Consider the following 23,606-nt stretch of genomic DNA (forward strand, 5'->3'; position numbering starts at 1 on the left):
TCATGTTATAATCATAAATTATATTGTTTAGTATCCTAGCTTTTGAAAGATAGCATTGTATCACAAGCTTTTTTCCTCAATCCTTTATATTTTCAAAACCAACATTGTTATTGCTGTATAATATGTCATAAAGTATACCATTTACACCATTTTCTCCATAATAGAATGAACATCATCATGCATATCAAATTATCTATGTTTTGGCTTACTTCCTTAGGAATCATTATTTAGAAATGAAATTATTGAGTAAATTACAATAAACATTTAAAAGCTTCTGATGCCAGAAAACTTTGTAAAAATATTACAATGCCTGTTTTACTGCACTTTGACCATGTTAGTTATTACATCATTATAATTGCAAAATCTTTGCTAATTTAATAGGCAAATAGTGTTTTGTTGTTGCTGTTGTTGTCTTGAGATGCCCGTCGCTCAGGCTGGAGTGCAGCAGCGCAGTCACAGCTCACTGCAGCCTCTACCTCCCAGGCTCAAGTGATCCTCCCACTGTAGTCTCCCCAGTAGCTGTGATTAGAGGCATGTGCCACCATGCCCAACTAACTTTTGTAATTTTTTTTTGGTAGAGATGGGGTTTCATCATGTTGGCAAGACTGGTCTTGAACTCCTGGGCTCAAGCATTCTATTCACCGTGGCCTCCCAAAGTGTTAGGATTACAGGTGTGAGCCACTGCACCCTGCCTGCAAATAGTCTTAACTTCCTATTTGAACTCATTATAACTAGCTAGGTTAATTTTGGGGGGAGGGAAGTATGCTTTGCTATTTAGATTTATTTGATCTCAAAAATAGGCTTTTTATGTTTCTTGTTCTTAAGACTTGTATATTATAATGGATTCAGCATAAACTAAAATCTGTTTTTTTCTAATACTTGCTCTGATTGTCCATTTTCTAGAACTCCGTCTTCACCCTTAACGGGTGACAGTGGAGCTGTTATGGTGGTGGTAGTGGTAGCAAGAGGATGAATGCTTACTGTGTGCCAGGCACTTTGTGTGGGTTCCTCATCTCCCTTAATCTTTACAACAACTCTAAAGAGTGGGTACTGTTAATATCACAATTTTTACATACAATAAAAACTTAGGCTTAAAGAGTGAGATTAACTAACTTGATTACAGCCTGCAGCTTGGAAGTGCAGGAGCTAGGTGCAAACCTGGAACTCTTTGTGCACACTGCGTCTCCCACGAGTGTAAACACTTGGCCACTGTACTTTGCAGTGGAGCCACAGATTTAAGGTTTCACTTGGGGTCACTAAATCTGGTGAATTTCTCATCAGATTTATAGAATATATCACATGTGATGTCCAGCCTGTGCTCTGCCCACCTTCTGTTTTTTCCAACAGGACCAGAATTCTGGTGAAGTATTCTAGACTGTAGGCAAAAGCTGTCTGGATACCTCTTTTTCTTCAGATACCTGGGAAGACTGTCACAGACCAGACTTAATGGGGCTGACAGCTGTGGGTGTGGGCTTTCGTCTGTCTTTTGGTTTGCTTTTATTTGGAGGTGCTTTCATTCCTAGGGGGAGGGTTGTGGGTTTTCTTTAGACATTTTTATTAGAATGTTTCCATTATGGAAGATGATAAATACTAATTTAAGACTAATTTGTGTTTTAGGCAGTATCAGTTTGGAAAAAGACTAAGAATGACTCCTGTCAATGAAAAGAACACTTAAGGCTCTGTTTCCACTCTCTCAGCCTGTGCATTGCCTTTTTGGCCTTTATCTTGGCTCAGTCTTATCTGTTCAGCATAGGGGATTTGATTTACTAGCTTCCCGGAAGTGGAGAGAAGAGTGGTTACTGTTTATTAATATTTTGTTCATCTATGAATACGTTAATTTGATTTTTTGGTATATAGATAGATATTTTATAAAAGCATGACATGGTAGTGTTTGGCCCAGCCCTCCTATCCTAGGTTGATTAAAATATAAGATGATGTCAAAGCCGGAGGAGCTATGGATTTCCTATCGTAGAGCAGGCTTCTTGCCTTGTCACAGGACAGCCATCACCACCACCTTCTTTCTCATCAGGGCAGGGGACTTGCAGTGTCATACATTAAGTGAGGGAACCTGTGGTGTGACCTATTCCCCAAATCACTATTTTCCTTTAAAAAATGCATTCTGCATTTTCCCCCAGAAAACCTGATTTGGTTTTATTGAAGATAGAGTCAGAGGCACTGACATTCTCTGGGTACATGCCCACTGACAGTGCAGGGAGGAGGGACAAGTAAAGTGGGGGCAGCCCAAGGGTACATTTGGCAAATTAAAGATAACGCCTATCCTCAGGGAACCCTGTCAGCCCAGCAGTGCAGCGAGTCCAGTCTAAACACGAACAAGCATGAAGATATTTGCTAAATCACAGGCCTTACTCCTAGTGGGCTCTGTGTTTGGAATGTGCCATATTACAAGAAAGAAGGTTTGGTGGTCCTGTCTTACTTTGTATTGGACATGGCTGGAGGAGGGAGGAGAATTTTGGGAGTAAGTGTATGTTTCCAAAATGGGGAATTATGATTTGCAGTTCATGCAATCATGAAAATGAATTGCCTTGTGGGATGAAAAGGTAAGCCAGACCCAGGGCTGTTGGATTAAAAACGATGCATTGCCCTTAACGAAAATGAGGCCATGGAGCCTTATTTAAATTCCACCAGCTAAACATGTGTTTTGAATACCAGCATGGAAACTCAGGGGTTTCTCCAGTATTTAAGCTGAATTATGGCTGGATGAACAAAATAAAATGCCCTATGTGTCCTGACAAACGGCTCTGCAGCCTGGGTATTTCAAGAAGCTAGGGTCAAGTTCAGGTTACTTTCTCAGGAAACCTAACAATTCCAACTGTAATGCATTAAATGAGTGACTTCTCTAAACAGGAGGGTTATCTGTAGCCACCCTGGATAGCAATGATTCTGATCTTAGTTTACCCAAGAGTAGAGTCTTCATTTGAACAGTTATGAGATTTAAGGTGTCTACATGATCAGAGGGGCCCAGGTGGGGAGTTCCATGAGTTTGCAAAAAAAAAAAAACAAAAAAAAAATTCAGGGGGTTTGGGTTCTGGCTCTTCCTTCTGGTAGCAAATTGCGTAAGTTCTCAGAGCCTCAGTTTCCTTATCTGCTAAATGTTACAGCTGATTTTTTTCCCTAAAGCTATTAGGTTGGTGCAAAAGTAATTGTGGTTTTTGCCATAATAACTGATTTTCTTCCTTAGATAAATAAAACATATTCATTGCACAAAATTTAGAAATACAGATAACTTCCATTCCACCCCCCAAAAGAAAGAAAATAGAAATTGCCTCAGTCTTATTATCCAGAGATACCACTGTTAAATCCTCTGTTCACTATGTTGCTTCAAGGACCAGAAAATTATAGGAAAATACTGTAAGTTGCAAAGCTGTATATAAATAAGAAGTATTTTTATTGAGTCAACGGAATTCAAATTTGAACCTCTTCACAGCCAAGAAGCCCTATATTATTTAACCTCATTTAAATTTCATTTTGTTTACATTTTTTTCTGGTTATTAAAATAACAATGCTGAGTTTTGGGGTTATCTATGTTTTCTAATTTTTCTATATATAATGTACATGTATTATTTAGATAATAAATTTTTTTTAAGTAGCCATACATGTTCATTGTAGAAAATGTGTAAAGAACAGAAAAGCATCAAGAGTAGAAGAAAAATCTGTAGTCCCATTACTTGTAGTAATAGCTCCTTCCGGTCTTTTTTTCCTTTTGTAATAGTTCCTTCCAGTCTTTTTTCTCGGGATTATTTTTTACAAAGGCAAAAGCCTAATATGTATTATATCTTAAGAAATTTGTTAATATTGACAAACTGAGAAATGTTTTGATTTTAATTTCTCTATTAATTTTGCATAGGAGAATGTGTACTTAGCCCCTGCATTTTCTCTTTATGAATTACTTTACTACATCCTTTGTCTGTTTACCCATTGATTTTTTTTCTTTTCCTGTCATATTTTTGCAAAATTTTTGTCAAACAAGCTGTTTTTTATTACATATTAGCCTGATGGCCTAATTATAGATGAACATAGAGTTTAATACATTGAGTTTGGCTTACTGATCACCATTCATGCTTGAGGATCTGGGGACCACAGAGTGGGAACAGCTAGTCTGTTGCATAAGTTGCCCTGATGCTCACTGAAATCTGGAACTGGCTCTCCAGAACCAGGCCTTCTGGGGTACATGCACAATGGTCTAGAGCAGCACTCACTGTTCAATAGAAATGTAACGTGAACCACGTATCTCATTAAACATTTTCTAGCAGTGACATCTTTAGAAGTTTGAAAGAGACAAATGAAATTAATTTTAAAGCATAGTTTAGTTAACTCATTTAGAAACATTAAAAAAATTTAGTTAACCCATTATATCCGAAATACTGTTATTTTAACAGGTGATCAATATTAAAAACTCTCAGTGAGGTATTTTCCTTTTCTACTAAGTCTCCAAATTCTTTTTTTTTTTTTTTTTTTTTGAGATGGAATCACTTTGTCGTGCAGGCTGGAGTGCAGTGGCTCGATCTCAGCTCACTGCAACCTGTGCCTCCTGGGTTCAAGTGATTCTCCTGCCTCAGCCTCCCAAGTAGCTGGGACTACAGGCACATGCCACCACGCTTGGCTAATTTTTGTATTTTTTAGTAGAGATGGGATTTTACCATGTTGGCCAGGCTGGTCTCGAACTCCTGACCTCAAGTGATCCACCCACCTCGGCCTCCCAAAGTGTTGGGATTACGGAATGAGCCACTGCGCCTGGCCCTACATCTTAAAGTTCTGATGTCTGTTTTACCCTTAGAGCACATCTCAGTTCAAACTATCCACATTTCAAGTGCCCAATAGCCTAGTGGCTAGTGGCCACTGTCTGGACAGTGTAGGACTAGAAGGAATGAGAATCTGTGTCTGAGAGTGTGTACTGACATGCACCAACATCAGTCCAGACCACGCTCTGGTTGTGCATGGCATTGCATTCCGTGGTGCTGGATCATGCCGTGATTCCTCACACAGGCTGTAGGGACAGGGACTGTGATTCTTAGCTCATGGTCTTCGAAGAGGAAGGGCAATCCAAGGGTGGTGCTTCTTGCCTTTCTTCTGTCATCCATTAGCAGTGTGTGATGATAACAGAAGCTAACCATTATGAAGTGCTTTCCTAAAGAGAGACACTAAGCACATCATCTCATTTCATTCTCACAATAACTCTGTGAAGTAGGTACTATTATCACCATTTAATGGCGAAGAAGAGGTTAAAACTTGTCTATGATTACAAGGCTAAAGAAGGACAATCCTAGCATAAAAGAAAGAGACCCTGTATTAAGGAACAGTGCACTCCTGTACCCACATGGTGGGGTAACCTGATGAGGTGGGAATATGGTACGCTCTAGGCCCATTATTTGCCTTGTACAGACTGTGAGATCTGTGGTTTGTCATGTGAATCCTCTGAGCCTTGATTTGGATGCTCATAAAATAGGATAATACCATATATGGAATGAGAGCAGTGAATGCTGGGTGAATGTTTGTGAGAATTAAAGAACACAGTGATGTAAAGTGCTATTTATTCAAGGCACATTTATTTGCAAGCATAATGTAAAAACATTATTTATGAAGGCTTGTTGTATGCAGAGGAGCAAATGGACGGTTGATCAGATGTTACTGATGACCTTGTTTCCTCAATCCGAATATATCATTGCTCCAGTTTGAGCTGCCTTCTGTGACCTCAAATTCATGAGAGGAAGGGCAGTGGCACCGAGCTATGTTATCATATTGGCAACTGTATGATTCCAGAGTCCACTTATAATATCCAGAACAAATCTAAATGCCAGAGAGCTCTCCCTTAATATAGTGTTGAAGGTTTATCTATTTATTTGAAAACCCATCAAGCAGATATGGTCTAACTTAGTCTTAAGCTTCAGGACTAAATCAATTGATAAAAGTTTATTGGGTGCCAACTCAGTGTAAGTCATAATTGTCTGTCTTTAGAAAACTTGCATGTTAATGATAAGGGAGAAAAGATGCACATATATAAAATATTCAGTGGTATTATTTTAAATAGAAATTTAAGAGAACCAGTAACATGACATAAAGCCAGTGAGGGTGACTCAGGCAGAGTTGTAAATTCAGAGGAAAGAAATGGATACAAATTCTAGGAGTTGGGCTGTATATAACATGGCCCAGATCAGGGGTGTTCAGTCTTTTGGCTTCCTTGGGCCACAATGGGAGAAAAAGAATTGTCTTGGGCCACACATAAAATACACTAACACTAACAATAGTCGACGAGCTTAAAAAAAAATCGCAGAAAAGTCTCATCATGTTTTTAAAAAGTTTATGAGTTTGTGTTGGGCAGCATTCAAAGGCGTCCTGGGCTGCATGTGACTCGCATTGGACAAGCTTAGCCCAGATCATTGACAATGGAGGACCAGCCTAGGAAGCTATATTTTGTCTCTTACACATAGCTTTTAAATTCATATGATTTCAGTTTTTCATATATAACTGTGGACTTGGGAGAAGAGGCACCTGCAGTCCTGCTGAGACATATTTAAATAGTCAGTCAGTTTGGTAGCAGAGGGAAAAACAGTCACTTCCTGTGTGTTCCAAAGCTCATGTGGTTCCTAGAGAAAGGAGAAAGAGCTGTTGTTTGACCTCTTGAACCTGGGTTTTCTCATGAAAATAGGGGCAGTGGTGTCTGTCTCATTTCTGTGAGAATTAAGCAAGATGATGGAATGTAGTGCCTAGGAAATAGCACAGACCTTCAATAAATGCTAGTTGAATCCTCTTTGTAGGCAAGATATTAGCCTGAGAGCAGATAATAATGTTGAATGTAAGTTCCAGTTTGAGAAAACAACTCAGAGGCAGGCTGCTAGCTCTCCTGCTTACCTCAGGTTGCCCATTTAGGGTGTAGAGCGTGGACACAATGATGGCTCAGATTGGGCCGCAGGTGAGCGTTAAGAACTCAGGAGCACAGGTCCAGAGGATGGCTGCCTTCCCTTTTGCATTCACCAGTGTAGGGAAGTAGTTCACTGCAGGGACTCTGGAATTGGAAAGCTCAGGCCTGAATCTTGTTTATGCCTGTGTCATCTTTATCTGTTTCTATATTTTGCAGGTTACCATCCTGTGTGTTGTTTTCTTCTTCTGAATAAGCTGACAATGATATCTGTTCTATAAAGGTCAAAATGCAATGATGCATGTAGCAGTGGATACCCTGGTGGCTGGATTGCAAAAAGTGTTCAATAAATGTTTGCCATCATAGAAAAAATTTACCAGGCTTCTCATGAATGTCCAGTGTTAGACTCTGTATTAGGGGCTGTGGGATACAATGATAATAATTATAATCATGGTAAGAACATCTAACATTTGTGCAGTGCTTACTGTGTATCAGACTGTAACAACTGTATAAGTGGCATTGTAGTCCCATGAAATGGAGACACAGGATGTCTAGTAAGCTTCCTCTCTGATTTCACAGTCTAATAAGTAAACAGGCTCACAAATAGACAATTAGAGCATGGAGTTCTAGTCACAAGTAGTTTATCAATAAGTGTGGGCTCCCATCCTCTCTTTTCTCCTTTTCTTTTTTTTTTTTTTTTTTTTGAGACAGAGTCTCGCTCTGTTGCCCAGGCTGGAGTGCAGTGGCACAATCTCAGCTCACTGCAAGCTCCGCCTCCCAGGTTCATGCCATTCTCCTGCCTCAGCCTCCCGACTAGCTGGGACTACAGGTGCCCACCACAGTGCCTGGCTAATTTTTTGTATTTTTAGTAGAGACGGGGTTTCACTGTGGTCTTGATCTCTTGACCTTGTGATCCGCCCGCCTCAGCCTCCCAAAGTGCTGGGATTACAGGCGTGAGCCACTGCACCCAGCCTCTGTTCCCCTTTTCTTTGTGTCCCCATTACTAGGACATGTTTATCCTGATAGGGGCCCATCAATAACATTATCTTTGCAAGCCGAGGATGGGCTGTTTCATAGCACTGGTATGATTTTCTGTGAAATTGTCCTGTTTGCTCCTGACACTCTTTGTCCCTCATTTGCACTAAGCTCAGATCTGCTTATACAGACCCTTGAGCTCACTCATCCCAGCTGGCTGAGCAGTGGAGCCAAGGAATAGAAGTTTCTGTCCTGCCTGCACTTTGTCCATCGTAATGTGGTATTTATTAGCATGAATGTGTAACTGAGTTATTTGTGAGGCCAGTGCTCTCTGTTTGATAGAAAACTTCCCATTTTGAAAAAGCCCGTTCTTTTCTGTCCCTTAAGCTTGGCAAACCTGCCTTTTCTGCACTGTCATTCAGGTAACTAGTCACCATCACTGACGACGTATGCTGGCATCAAGAAAGCACTATCACCTGATTTTGGCCTCTCTCCTTGGTTTTCCTTGTAATTGCTACATGACATAAAAAGATAATGGAGAAGATAAGCTCCCAGTTGACCATGAGTGACTTCCAAATCCCAGAGTTAAATGCTAAAAGATGGAAGCCCCACCCGAAGCTACCTGAGTAGGAGGGGAGGGAGTTGTAGACTCATCTGTGCCCACCTCAGCCTGTAGGAGACAGCTGCGTTTCTTCTTCACATTAAGTGAAGTGTGAAGGGGAATACTCAGGAGGTGAGAATGGGTTTCTGCCCTTTCATTTGAAAGCAGTGGTGTATTTGTGGTATTTTGACTCTTACCAAGATAACCTCTTTCCCTGAAAAATGTATTATTGTAGGATTTAGCCAGCCTGCAGGAAGCACTGACTCAGTACAGATGTGTGGTGTTTTGTGTCCATTCCTGATCGAAGCTCCTGTGACCTCAGGTGAAAGCGGGGCATTGTGAATTTCACTCTTGTGGTGGAGTTGGACCTCTTTGTACACATGAGACGACATGTATATTCACACACACTTCAGCGTGGAAGGGGCACAAATTCACCAAGGTGCAGAAACACTGTGTCTAAAGAGATGGCAGGTTATGCAGTGGGTGTGTAGCGAGAGAGAGGAGGGATGATTTAGGTGTCCCCGCTGATAACATTCCTTTCTGAAAACTGCGGATGGTTGCAAGGTGAAGTCACTTATGGAATAAAGAATTGCATTGAGCTCTCCAGTTCTTTACCTTGCCTGGGGAACTTTGATCCCAGTTATTTCAACATGAAATGGAAGGGCTGCTAAATTGAAGGCCTAAGGAAATCCAGCTGGGAAGTACATCCTGAGCCCAGATGGAGTGTCTTGAGTTTAGTTACCAAGCAAGGCCTGAGGCTAATTACTCTGTTAGGATCTGTTGGACTTATTCCGAGGCAATTTATGTGAAGGTCTGCGTATCCATGTAGGAAAGGCTGAAGTGATCCTTGTCAAATTGTCTTCTAGAGTTTGATATTTAGCTGTTAGGAGTTGCATTCAGAGGAAACCTGGCTATGAGAAATACTTACAAAATGAGAGATACAGAGGCTGACAGGCTCACAAACATTTCAGCAAATATACTTAAAAGGAAAATATAAGGCTAGGTGACCTCCTGTGGAGAATGGGGGTAGCTCTGAGCGCCTTGGCTGTGGATGGCTACAAGTTATGGAAGGTCGCACATGTCACTGTTACTGGCTAGAAGCAGCTGGCTCTTCAGAGGACTGACTCAGCCCTTTGATACGGAATGTGGATGATTTGGGGTTTCATGCTAATGCTTAGTATCTAACCTGCAGTTCCCGATTGTGACCCAGTGGTTGAGATGAACAGGAAAATGAGTTTCCCAAGTCTCTGCAGAAGTACACATCAAGACTTTGTTTGCTTTTGTGAATGGCAAATAAATCTCGGGACCCCAAAATCACTAAGCCAAAGGGAAAAGTCGAGCTAGGAACTGTATCAGCAAACCTGTCTCCTATTTTATTCTTAAGATAGCTACAAAGATAAAACAAACAAAAAACTATTTACTTTCCTCACAATTTGCCCGCAAGGAAATTCCTTATGAACAAAGGACAGACACAACTCAAAATCATCCCTCTGTTTACCTGACAAATGCATGTGATTCTTTCTCTGCCCTGTTGTTTCCCTAAGCCAGACTAAGGCATAAGTGACTCTTCTTTTACCCTCCTCTCACGTGTAAATTGTGTATTCAGCTGAAAGCTAATCAGAGACTCAAAATAATGCAACAGGTTGTCTCTTATCTACCTATAACCTGGAAGCCCCCTCCCCCACTTCAAGTTGTCCTGCCCTTCTGAGCCAACCAATATACATCTTACATTCATTGGCTGTGTCATGGGTGCATTCTTAAACTTGACAAAGTAAACTTTCTAAATTGATTGAGATCTGTCTCAGGTACTTTTGGGTTCACAAGTTGGAAACCTGAAGGGATTCTGAGTGGTGGTTCCCCTGTCCTTTGACAAATCTCCTACAGGTGCTTGGTAGCAGCTTAAGCTACCTTTATGGCTCAGATCAATAGGACAATTTGCTGAGGCCTGGGAACTCCCCCTCCAGAGAATTCCTGATCTCCCCAGTGTGATAGAGATACAAAGTTTATTTTGCTGTACAGCTCCTTTTCTGGAGTCTTGCTTTCTTCCAACAAGGAAGGCAAGTTGTTCTGCATGATGGAGTGCAGGTAACTCCTTTCTGGAGTTTTAGCTTGCTTCCAACAGGGAAGGCAAGTTAGAGATTTTTCCTGTTTCTTAGATGATAGAGAGCAGTCATCAGCCTGAGGCCCACTCCTTGATTAAGTAGCTGAATTGGGATTTTGTCTTGGCTAAATTTAACAACCAGCTGGTTTTAATTTCTCCTTACCTTTAAAGTGCTCAGTAATTGTATAAATTGTGAGATTGTTTGTTTTGCATAACGGTTTTGTTGTTTTTGTTGTTGCTTGTTTGTTTCTGTTGTTCTGTTGTTGTTTCCATCTTTTTCCTGTTGGGTTTGACCAGCTCTGTCTGACTTGATCAAATCCAAGGGAGAGTTTCAAATTATGGGGAACAAGGCCTCTGATTTGGCTAAATTCCCACAACTGGAAAAAAAAAAATGGGAAAAGGAAAATGAGAGCCAGCAAAAGGGAAAAAAAAAATTCTTTTTTTTTTTTTTTTTTTTGGTCTGGAAGATGGAGTCTTGCTGTGTCGCCCAGGCTGGAGTATAGTGGCGTAATCTTCGCTCACTGCAACCTCCACCTCTCAGGTTCAAGCGATTCTCCTGCCTCAGCCTCCTGAGTAGCTGGGACTACAGGCACCCGCCACCACGCCCGACTAATTTTTTTGTTTTTGTAGAGACAGGGTTTCACCATATTAGCCAGGGTGGTCTCGAACTCCTGACCTCAGTCAATTCACCTGCCTCGAAAGTGCTGAGATTACAGGCTCCAGCGCAGGCCTGAAAGATTTTTGATTTTGACCACCTGAAGGACTTTATTTACATAACAAGGGCACCTTTATTTACGTAACAAGCCAAGCCAAACTGGAGTAGCAATGGCTGTTGCCCCACGCTGCAGTTCAGTAGCTAAAGGTAGCTAAGGTTCTGCCCCCCATTTTTTGTCACCACGACAGCCTGGGTTTAGTTCCTAAATAAGCGCTTTCTGGTTTGATATTTGTATTCGTTTTGAAATATCAGCAATTTGTTTTAGCTAAAATATGGTAATGAGATTTAAAAGTTTTTTTTTCTTAAGTAGCTCAATGGTTAGCAGTCAGTTAAAAGCTAATATCCAAGATATATGTGTGTGTGTCTGTGTGTGTGTGTGTGTGTGTGTGGCTTTTATATTTATTTTCTCTCCTAGGATCTTTCTTTTGCTTTTTGAGAAAAAGTTTTGTTCTCTTCTCAGTTGACTGACTTACGTTTTCTCAATTTACTTCTGCTCTCTCTCCTTTTTCTTGCCACACTCTGCTGCTTAAGGGACCTGAAATAGTTTCTAATAGCCCAGGATTCCTTAAAGAAAACAGAGAAGGCACCGGACTCCCTTTTGGGGAGAAACCTCTGTTTTTCCTTATGGAATCCCAAGAGTGTAAACAGATATGTTGGTCTCAGATCTTAAACTGCTTGCTTTGGTAGTGTATTACCTCATTTCTTTTCTTTTCTTTCTTTCTTTTTTTTTTTTTTTTTTTTTTTTTGCACTAAAATAGTTATTGTAGCAGAGATTACTCTGGGGTGTTTAAAGTAAGAAAGAGTGTAGTTTAGACACTTAGAGAAATGTCTTTGGAAAAAAAAGTGCACTGTGAAAGTGTCACATGGTCTAGCCCCATACTAGTTCTCTTTTTGGAGACCCAGGATTCAGTGTGGACTCTGCCCAGAGTTCACAGATCAGTTAAAAGACAGACTAAATTTAGAACTACCTATCTAAATAAAACTGGTTTCCTTATACAATTCTATGATAGATTTTTAGAATTTTATGTTTGACTTGGCATCCATTTTTAATCTCCCTGTAGTACCACCAGACTCTCTCTGTACCTTGAGATAATATAAATTTCACTATCTGATTTTTCACCTAAGAGTTGGTCCTTTAAGATACAAATTTAGGGCTATATAGCTGACATCTGCCTAGAGTGATAAAACAGGTTATCCAAGAAATTAGAAGTCTAAAATAGTAGGAAAAAAAGAGTTGTTATGAATCTATAAGATCCATTTCTATCTACATGTGTAGTATATCTATGTATTTGTGTCATGTATATGTTTCACTACTAAAAACACATAAAAGCTCTAATTAATTGGCTTAAAGGAAAAAGTGCTTAAATCAAACACTTTATCAGAAAAAAATAGACTTTGAGCCAAATGTTTTTTCAAGTTTATGTGACTTAAGTAAATTTTTAATAAATTAGCTAATTTTAAAAGTATTTGTGAAATGTAATTAGAAATGGCTTCAGAATTGTCAACATACATTATTGTTTAGATTCATTGTTTAGATTCATTGTTTAGATTCATCTATCTCTGCTAGATGTAAAAATTTGGCATGAGGGCTATAAAGTTATGAATGTAGCACAAAGGAAAATTATCTTTATGTAAAATTTGATAAATAAGGAATTCAATATTGTTCAGTAAATGAAAACAGCTAAATCCTGAGTTATTGGCAAAAACAAACAAAAATTATCTAATGTTAAGGTTCTTAGGAAAACCTGAACTCCACTGGTTACAAAATGGTTAACATTTTTAATAATAACTATCACAGTTTTAATAAGTAATCTGGGTGAAAAAACAATTAATTAGATAAATGTAGTGGAATAAATGCCTACAAATAAACTTATCATATAATTTAAAATCTAAAGTTAAATAATACGTATTCATTGAATGTCTGGGTCATTTCTAATTTTTAAATAAATTATAGAAAAATGTTTTTCTAAGAAAGAAATGTATTATTTAAAGGAAAATAATTTTTGTCTAATTCAAAGTTTATTTAAAAGTTATTGATAAAACAAGGTAATGGTAACCAGTATATAAAAGCATTGTTAAAAAAATTATAAATATAAAAAGGTATTTTTGGCAAGAAGGGTTAAAAAGGAAAATAATTTTATATGAGAAAGAATCTTGTATGGTAAATTTTTGTCCTAGAATAAAATGACTGGTTAAGAAAGAATGATGTTCAGGACAAGCCAGAAAGTCCAAGTATGCCATGAATGGTCTGTGTAAGTCATAATAAAATTTGTAAAAATAAAGTTTTATGGGGGAAGAAAAACTTTATATGATCAAGTTGTCTGTAATTAAAGAGAAATTATTTATAATGGTCTTTCTAGAGATTGCATTTTGATATTTTTAAAAAACACTTGTGCACTAAAGAATTGGGTAGTACAATGAAACTTTCTTAAGGTATTGATTTACCCTTAACAAAATTACAAGACATTTTACTTTTTTTAACCCAAAGTTTAACTTTTATTGTGTCTTGCTATTTCAGCTTTCTCTCCCCTTTTAAAAGCCCTGAAAAGGTTAAATATCTCCTTCAACTCACTTTTGGCTCCCGTAAGTTTTATTCCTCAGGTGCTATTTGTTTGTTGTGGCCTCATGCTAAAAATGTTTTATCCTAAAAGCCTAAAGAAAATGTCTTCTCCAGCGTATCAGTCTGTGCTCTTGGCTTTAGATGGTTCTATGAATCTAAAATTTTTCACTTCTTACCTAAGAAACACTCTTTCTATGTCTAATTGAAGTACCCTTTTTATTAGTTTGACTTTCAGGTTATTGATAATAAATGGACACCCCACAGGGAATGGCAGTGGCACTGCAGAAGATCTTTTCTTTTGCCGTTTTGTAACTGGCCTAACAAACACATTTTATATTTTATTGAAATAATTCCTATACCATTGTTATTAAGTTTTGGTTTGCTTAGAAAAAACTGACATTAAAAATTTTTTCAAATTAAAGTTATCACATTCATATAACTTTCTGTATTTTGCTTTTAAAGTCCTTGTGTCATTAAGTTACAGAGTTTTGACTTCTGGGTCTAAACAGGACACCAAGTCCTCTTCAGCCTTAAACCCTGACAGCAGTTAAAACCTCATCTTCAGATCTGGTAGAAGATGCCAACCAAAATAAACTGTGTTTGTAAGACACAGGGCCAGAAATTAAAACTATCCAACTCCTCAAGACCCACAGACTATTGTGGAAGAGGTGGGCATGAGATTGTAAGAGCCGATGTTGAGAGAGAAAATTAGTTCAGTTTCTCTATAAATTAACCGTTAATACCAAATGACACTGATGCAAGACTAGCATATGAGCCCCTGTGTCAGATGAACACGATTTTTTTGGACCATTAACTCACTCCTTAATAAAAGGTTATAAAAGTTATAAAAAGGTTTATGGAAATTATATCTTATGGTCAAGATAATTAAAATTTAATAAATTTACTTACAGAATTTTAAAAGACACATTTAATTAGCCTCACGCTGTCTTTATTAGGGCTTGTTGTTTGGGAAGTTAAATCTCTCTCAGTAAAGGTTTTTGCTTTTTTTTAAAAAATCACTGAGTTATCACTTTGGCTAAATGATTGGCTTATTTTACAACAACTTGCGATCCTATTTTGTGATATGAAGTGTTCTAAACTTTTTGTATTTGACAGACTTCCAAAATCAAATTTTAACTTTAGTCCTCATTAATCTTTTGATATTAGATCCCTTGAAGTCCAAAAGAGACATATTCAGCTTATTTGATGTAATAAAATCATACAGGAAGTAGTGTCAAAGATGAAATGGGGTTTAACCTTCTTTGGATTATATTTATATAACTATGTTATTAGTATGTGTTCCAGAATTGTATGAGATTCCTGTGATTCTAATATGTCTTAGTGAATGTTATTAGTAGTAATGGTGATTCTGATCTAAAATTGTATGCCACAGAAATAATCCAGTTCCTTGTCATTTGTGTCTTTAACCATGACTTTCCTCATCTAGTTGTTTCACTTTTATTCTTTTCAAAAGGTGTTTTTTATAATCAGCTATAGGACTCTGACAGTTGTTCTTGAATGCAGGTTTCTGATGACTTTGGAGACTGTGACACTAGAATAGAGGAAAAACTTGCAATACTCCCATAGAAAGCTAATGTGTTCATAAACATCAAGCAGAACATGAGTTAATTACATAGACTAATGAAAGACTGAAATAATTTTTTTATGACTTTGTTTGAAATGTTGCTAATTCTTTTGTTTCTGCATCCAGAAAACCCTTTTTCTTTTGAGCTGTTTACAGCTTTTAATAATTGGGTCAGCTACACTCCTGTGAGCAAAATCTGAAGCATGTATCTCTCTACCTGATTTCTCCAGAATTTGAAAACTATTTGCAAGTATATTTAATTTATAGCAGTATAGTTAGTTGCATAAGTTCAATAAGAATCTTTTTCTTTGTAATAGGACACAGTTGGAGACATTGGTTATTTTACCAGGCCTTTCATTGGAATGGCATGCTTTTAGATATAACCAGATTGCTTTAAGGAATGGAGGTTGACTTGTAGAGCCAAATAAAACCCTTTGGGAAAGCTAGACTTACACCTTGTCTACACAGTCCCTGTATAGGTTCCTGACCTGCAGTAAGTAAAGAATGTCACTTTCTGACAGACCCAGGAGCCCTGTTTTCTTGGGCCCTTGAGGTGAGGAATTCACCCAATACAGGTATTTGCAGGCACAGGCTGGGCTCAAAGCATTGAAGTCTAATCTGAGATTCCTTGTGAAATAAAGTTCCAGTAAAGCCAATTAAAAAGAAAAGAGCCTATATGGCAAATGTTTTTTTTTGTTTTTTTTTTGGTTTTTTTTGTTTTTTGTTTTTTTTTTGCTGACTTTATGTAAATATTCAGGCCAAGTATAGCAAGACCAACACTTATTTTACACATAAATTTGTCTTGTGATTTTTCTTTAGTGAAAATGAGGACTAGAGAGAGAAAAATTATGTTTCAAGATAAACTAGACTACACTTGTTATTAGATTCTAGTCTTATCTAATGTTTTTCCATTTTTATTATTTTCTATAGTTTGGACTGAATTCTAAAATTTTTCCTGGCTACACGTCTCCAAAGTAATGTTTTTAATTGTTTTTTTTTTTTCTTTCTTTCTTTCCTGTCCTATTTTCCCTCCATTGTTTTCTTGCTTTAAAATCCCTGAAAATGAAGCTGTGCTTTCTTAAAGCCTTGCAAACTGAAGCTAGACAATGTAAGCTTCAGAAGAAAATAACAGCAAGTTATTTACATACATAAACCACTTTCATACCTGCCTATTGATGTATGGACTTCAGAGTAATATGGCCTATATCAGTTTTCCAGGATTCTTCTTCATCTTTTTTGTTGTTTTTTTTCTCTTCCTCATCCTATTTTCTTTTCATAGGATATGAGATTTTACAACCTCCTAAAAATGATCTTTCCTAATAACCTGGCACCTACCTTTCTGGGAGTAAACTGTCCTAGCCATGAGAGAGCAGACAAAACCTGAGAGCAGAGGCTCATTCATTTTCTTATAAAATGCTTTTTCTAAAAGATGTGAAAGCAAAATAAATCTCAGAACCCCAAAATCACAAAGCCAGAGGGAAGAGTCAAGCTGGGAACTGCATCAGGCAAACCTGCCTCACATTTTATTCTTAAATAAGATAGCTACAAAGTTAAAAAAAAAAGCTACATACCTGCCTCACGATTTGCCCACAAGGAAATTCCTTGTGGACATAGGACAGACACAACTCAAAGTCATCCCTCTGCTCTCCTGAGACAAATGCGTATGTTATTAGTTCCTCTGCCCTGTTGTTTCACTAAGCCAGACTAAGGTGTAAGTGACTTTTTTTTTATCCTCCTCTCACATGTAAATTGTGTATTCAGTGAAAAGCTAATCAGAGACTCAAAATAATGCAACTAGTTGTCTCTTTATCTACCTATGACCAAGAAGCCCCTTCCCCCACTTGGAGTTGTCCAGCCTTTCCAGACCAAACCAATGTTCATTTTACACATACTGATTGATATCTCATGTCTCTCCTGTCTCCCTAACGTGTTTGAAACCAAGCTGTACCCAGACCACCTTGGGCAGATGTGGTCATGATCTCCTGAGGCTGTGTCATGGGCACATTCTTAACCTTGCAAAATAATCTTTCTAAATTGATTGAGATCTGTCTCAGATACTTTTTGGTTCATACCCTTTATACTTCTAAATGTTGTTAAGAGCCCTTGGCCTAGGTTGAAAGAAAATACAGTGATTCTTAGGAAGCAGGTTAACTGAATAGTTAGGATGGAATTGTTAGGAATGGGAACGGGGATGGAAATTCATGATCTCAAAAATAGGAGCTAATACCAGGTATTTGAGCCATGAAGAGACACCCTTATGTGTTCTTTTTAACATGGCTAAAATTAGACTCTTGAGCTCTAGACCTTCCTCACCTCAGCAGAACAAATCAGTTTCTCCCCAAGACTTCTCATTTCATTAAATGGTGCTCCTATCAATTTGTGTAGAGCCCCAAATCCAGGAGTAATTTTTAATTTTCCCAACTTCCCTCCTCCCCATCCATGATATATACAAAACGAATCCCAATCTCTGAGTGTTTCTCTTCTGCCACTACTCTAAGCTCTCCTCAATTCTCACCTAGACCACACCTGGGCCTCATTGGACTCCGTATGTGTGTTCCTGCCACCATGCACTGCATTCTGTGCACACCACAGGAGAGGCAGCTCCTCCCCTGGCCTCTGTACACTCCAAGGTAAAGTCTGGCCATGGCACCTGCCCATCACTCTAGTCTTATCTTGCACTGCTACTTGCTGGCAGTGCTTCATACTTCTTGCTTGTGCCAGTGCTAATTCCTGCCTCAGGCCCTGTGCACTAGCTCAGCATTTCCAACCTTTTTGGCACCGAGGACCCGTTTTGTAGAAGACAGTTTTTCCGCAGACAATTGTGAGGTTGGAGTAGTTTTAGGATGACTCAAACACATCACATTTATTGTGCACTTTGTTTCTATTATTATTACATTGTCATATATAATGAAGTAATTATGCAATTCACCATGATGTAGAATCAGTAGGAGCCCTGAGCTTGTTTTCTTGCAACTAGATCGTCCCATCTGGGTTGATGGGAAACAGTGACAGGCTATCAGGCATTAGATTGTTACAAGGGAAAAACAACCTAGATCTCCTGCATGCACATTTCACAATAGGGTTCACGCTCCTATGAGAATCTAATGCCACTGCTGATCTGACAGAAGGTAGAGCTTAGGCAGTAATGTGAACCATGGGGAGTGGCTGTAAATACAGATGAAACTTTGCTCACTCACCTGCTTCTCACCTCCTGCTATGTGGCCCAGTCCCTAATAGGCCACAGATGGGTTCTGGTCCATGGCCCAGTGGTTGGGGACCACTGTGCTAGCTGACACCTCCTACCTAGAATACTCCTTTTCCCCACTTCTTTATCCGCTCCGTCCAACCCACTGGCTCTTGTCTGTCAGTGTGACTTCATCTCAAACCACCCTTCTCAGAGACTCCTTCTCTGCCCTCTCAGTAGGAAGTAGCCATGGGGTCATTCCCTGTCACATCACTCCACCTTATCTTTGGAGAGTACTTGTTAAGTTTTGATACTTGGCTTTCTTGTTGGGTGGCTTGCCTGTCTCTCTCCCTAGCATGTAAACGTCTGAGAGCAGAGACCTGATCTGTCTTGGTTGCTCTTTCCCCAATAGCCAGAATGGTGCTGATTGAGATGGGAGCACAGTGAATACCTCCCACTGGGAAGTGCACTGATGGCCTCTGACCTTGGAAGCCATCAACAGTGCCAGTATTGTTGGGGCTTCCTTCCTGCTCCCACCATTTCCCCGGGCTCTAACTGCTGCCTTCCATTGCCTTGCAGCCGCCCGTGCCAACTTCCGTTCCCGTCAACCATGCAGCAGCACAGCCCCATGTCCTCCCAGACCTCCTCCGCCAGCGGGCCGCTGCACTCTGTCTCCCTGCCGCTTCCACTCCCAATGGCCCTGGGCGCTCCACAGCCCCCGCCCGCCGCCTCCCCCAGCCAGCAGCTTGGTCCAGATGCCTTTGCGATTGTGGAGCGAGCCCAGCAAATGGTGGAAATATTAACAGAGGAGAACCGGGTGCTTCACCAGGAACTTCAGGGTTACTATGACAATGCCGACAAGCTCCACAAGGTACGTGACTTCCCTGGGGAATGGGAGGGAGACAAAATTCTTTACCTGGTCACGGGGAGTTGATGCACTGACTTGCCAACATTGCACTAGATCCCTTTTTATACTAGACCCTTTGCAAGGCTTTAGGGAGATGAAAATAAATATGACCCAGTTCCGACCTTGGAGGAGCTTACATTCCAAAAAGCGGAGAGAGTTGCATATGCTAACACCTTCAGTAAGAGTGTGAAGGGTCTACTGTAGGAACAGCAGAGGTGGCTCTTGACCAGAGACTCTGAGGCTAAGTAGGATTACCCCACCTGGACAAATGTAGAAGAGGGAACACGGAGAGTAAATAACACGGAGGAGGCCGGGCGCGGTGGTCCATGCCTGTAATCCCAGCACTTTGTGAGGCTGAGGCAGGTGGATCACTTGAGCCCAGGAGTTTCAGACCAGCCTGGGCAACATGCCAAGACCCGGTCTCTACAAAAATTAGCCAGTCATGGTGGCCCATGCTTTGTAATCTCAGCTACTCGGGAGATCACGTGAGCTGGGGCGGCATAGGTTGCAGTGAGTTGAGATCGCTCCACTGCACTCCAGCCTGGGTGACAGAGTGAGACCCTGTCTCAAAAATAAAAAATAAGTAAAACCACAGAGAAATGAAGTGAGAGATACCAAATTTTCCTTTACATTTAGGAATCTCAGACAGGAACCTTGAGTTATCATGTTCATTTCATTAGCTGATCTTTGCAAAAAGCAGTCTTGCCTCAACGTGAGAGGGTCAAGAGTACGAGTTATTGTGTGCTTTCCACATGTTTGTGACTTACCAGGTGGGGAGATGCTGAGTAATTCCAGCCTGTGTAGTTACTGTTGGAATATTTAAATGTAAGGTAGCCATTATTCTTAGAGATTTATGCTGAGAGCCAAAGTAAATAGGGGAACGTCCAGCAAGAACAAGCTGTTGCTGGGCAGTGATTTCATGATGACCCTCAAGTCAGCATCTGATGTGCTGCAGGTAGGATGCAAGGGGGTTGGGCAAAGGTAATAGGATGTTTTAGGGCAGGACAGCCATAGAGCACTTGAGTTTCCTTTCTGGGGGTGAGGAGGCATGTGTAGTAGTAGTGATCCTCTAAGAGTAAGTGCGGGCTCTTCCCTTGGCAATAAAGAGCTTCTGTAAAGTTAAAGTATAGGAGTATAAACCCCACCTGACTACAAGAACATTGTCACTTTGGCTCTATGTGACAGTTAATGCTCCAGCTGGCCCGTTTAGTGTTCATGAGTTAGTGCTGATTTCACAGGTCAAGCTGGTCATTTTGCTGGTCAAGAGTTTTAGAGTAGTAGGCTCTGCTTGCTTCCTGAGGGCTGTCAGGGAGCAGTGGATTTGATGGCGCATATGTTTACAGACAATTTGTCCCAGCACGTTTGTGCAGAGCTTCCACTGAAAAGGTCTGGAGCTCCCTGGAGTCAAGACCAGACTTGGCTGAGGGAACTTTGGCTGCCTTTATTGGAGGGGAAAAATGAGAGGCAGAAACAAACAGGGGCCGCCTAAAGATTGTGGCCTCACTCCCACCCCCTCTTGCACCCTTAGAAGTTGGGAAATAGGTGTGTTGTCTCAGCCTTCAGCCTATAAGACACTGTACAGGCCCAAGCTTGCCTCTGACATTTTTGGGCAGCTTCCTTTTAGTATGATCTGAAAATTGGGAAGTGCAGACTCAGCACTTCTGGGAAACAAGCATCTCTTTATTCTCTCCTAATAAAGCTCCAAGGCAGACATGTCCAGAAGCTATACAGACCCACTTGAAGGCAGAGTTTGGTGCTGGGGTTTTTCCCATGGCTGTTTCTGAAGAGTTACACAAATGGTGCAGAAATTGGAGGTCTTGTTATTTTTCATTGCCTTTTTATTAACATGTACCTTTTTTTTTTTTTTTGAGATGGAGTCTCACTCTGTTGCCAGGCTGGAGTGCAGTGGCGTGATCTCGGCTTACTGCAATCTCTGCCTCCCGGGTTCAAGTGATTCTTCTGCCTCAGCCTCCCAAGTAGCTGGGACTACAGGCGCGCACCATCATGCCTGGCTAATTTTTTTTTTTTTTTTTTTTTTTGTATTTTAGTAGAGATGGGGTTTCACCATGTTGGCCAGGATGGTCTTGATCTCCTGACCTCGTGATCCGCCCACCTCAGCCTCCCAAAGTGCTGGTATTAAACATGTACGTTTTATTGGCCTATAACATACATCTTTCTTGATTTTGATGCACATTTCCATTTTGAAAACTAGAATGGTTTAATCTCCCAGTGTCTCAATATTCCTGCACCAAGGATGGTTCTTAAAAGTTGTGGCCAAAAGGATTTTGATGACTTCTGGAAGAGGAGACAAATCAAAAACTGTGTCCCTTCGTGAACCCAAAACTTTTTCAGTCCCTTGAATGTTATAAGTTGTTCTACAAGTACAGTAAGTCCTCAATAACATCAATAGGTTCTTGGAAACTACAGTTTTAAGCAAAGCCAATTTTTTCCTCATCAACATCACAATGAAATGAAGTTGAAAACACTGATGTTATTTGGGGGCCTGCTATGTGTCATTTTACTTAAAGTTGCAGTTTCCAAGAACCTGTCAATGATGTTACATGAGGACTTACTGTACTACATTAATCTGTCATATGTAAAACCGGAATTATCGATCCAAAACCTCAGATTTTGATGGGTACTTGCCATGTTTATCACAAGCTGGATTGCTGTTCTTTACAACAAGGATCAAGAGACACAAGAGTTGCATGAACTTCGTGACGTATTGGGCCTTGCGTTCCTAAGGTCACCCTAGTCCCAGATCCTCCCTCATCCCCAGCTTTGTCACTCAGCGTTCTTAGCAGCTGCCTGAGCCTTAGGTCTGGGGAGAGGGTGGTCAGATGAGGTGACAGCTTTGCTTCTCAGGGATGATAGCTGCCAGTTCTCCTGGCATGGATGTGACCCCTGTTTTGGGTAGGCCTGCTGCACGATGTTGTAGGATATGACCCCTCTATGCCCACAGTTTGATCCCATCTGAGTTCCTCGCAGCATTGAGAATGTTTTGGCCCTTGCAGAGATGCATTGTAAGGGCAGAACTAAAAATAGATGAATTTTTAATTGCAGAGTTTAGCCTATGCATACTGTGCCAGGAACATGGCAGAAGAGAATGATTAAATTCAGAGACTGTCAAATCCCAGCCTAGATATGAAGACCCTGTTTCCAAAGAGGCACAAGGTAGTGATTATCACTGTTAATGTTGGAATGATGGTCAAGGACCCCCAGAAAGAGCTGTTGTTTTCAGTCTTTCCTTTTGGTTATGTTTTTTGCATTTTTTTCCTCCCAGTTTCTCTGAAACTTAATTAAAGATGGAGTCTCTACCAGGGCCAGACTGTGGGCTGTTGAGTGGGTTGGCCTCGAAAGCCATCAGGGAATAGACGGGCATTTGATGGGAGAGGGCCAAGCATTAAGTTACCCCAGGCTTGCTTTAGTGAAGACCCTCTTTTGTGAGTGAAACAAAGGTGGCTTTGATTGGGCAGTCCGTGGCTTGCACAGCATGCCTTTCTTTGGTCCTGCACATCCTGAGTGTTACACATGAAGGTGCTCAGCGAAAAAAACCAGTATCTGGAGCTTGGAATGGCTGAGATTTTCTCAGGGACTTCTCTGTCCATTTGCTTATTTTCTGCTCTGCTTGTAGTTCTGTCTCTGGGACATCGAGTGTATTTCTGTGATTGCAGGGATTCTTGCGGCCTGGCCTAAGAGCTCCCTGACACCTAGGCCAAAAAGGAGAACGAGAGCTGGGAAGGTAAACCAGGATTCCCCTCCTGCACTGTACTCAGAGTCTGAGCTGCTCTGGATAGTTTTTGTGTCAAACCAGCCTATCTAACCCTCCTGTATCTTTAACAAATATCAGAGGGTGCTTAAGATGTTCTGAACATGGAGAAATAGAAAGAAGAAGGTGTGGTTTTACTCTGAAGGAGTGTACAGTCAGAAATAAAAAGCTTCAGTCTTAAAATTCTTGAAATGAGTCTACTTCAACTTCCCATTCCTTAGTAATCCTTGTGTCATTCTCTGAAAGGAGGTGTTCATCTTTTACTTGAATGCTTCCAGAGAAGAGAAGCTCACTAATGGGTATACTACACTTCTGGAAAATGTAGTTAGGAAATA

At 40.2% G+C, this 23,606-nt stretch overlaps 1 protein-coding gene across 8 annotated transcripts in view; it reads left to right on the plus strand.

Moving 5' to 3' along the window:
• Window positions 1-23,606, plus strand: part of AMOTL1 (angiomotin like 1) — a 138,541-nt gene that overhangs the window by 63,952 nt on the left and 50,983 nt on the right. For 4 of the 8 annotated variants that reach the window (XM_038005311.2, XM_008020572.3, XM_038005316.2 and 1 more), the window contains 2 exons: window positions 17,931-18,041; window positions 19,175-19,466. In XM_038005311.2, coding sequence (XP_037861239.1) covers window positions 17,931-18,041; window positions 19,175-19,466 — 403 coding nt within the window. The remainder of the gene's footprint in view (window positions 1-17,930; window positions 18,042-19,174; window positions 19,467-23,606) is intronic. The other 4 variants (XM_038005313.2, XM_008020573.3, XM_073020415.1 and 1 more) reach the window with 1 other exon arrangement.

Source organism: Chlorocebus sabaeus, chromosome 1 (genome assembly GCF_047675955.1).
Source record: "Chlorocebus sabaeus isolate Y175 chromosome 1, mChlSab1.0.hap1, whole genome shotgun sequence".
NCBI lineage: Eukaryota > Metazoa > Chordata > Mammalia > Primates > Cercopithecidae > Chlorocebus > Chlorocebus sabaeus.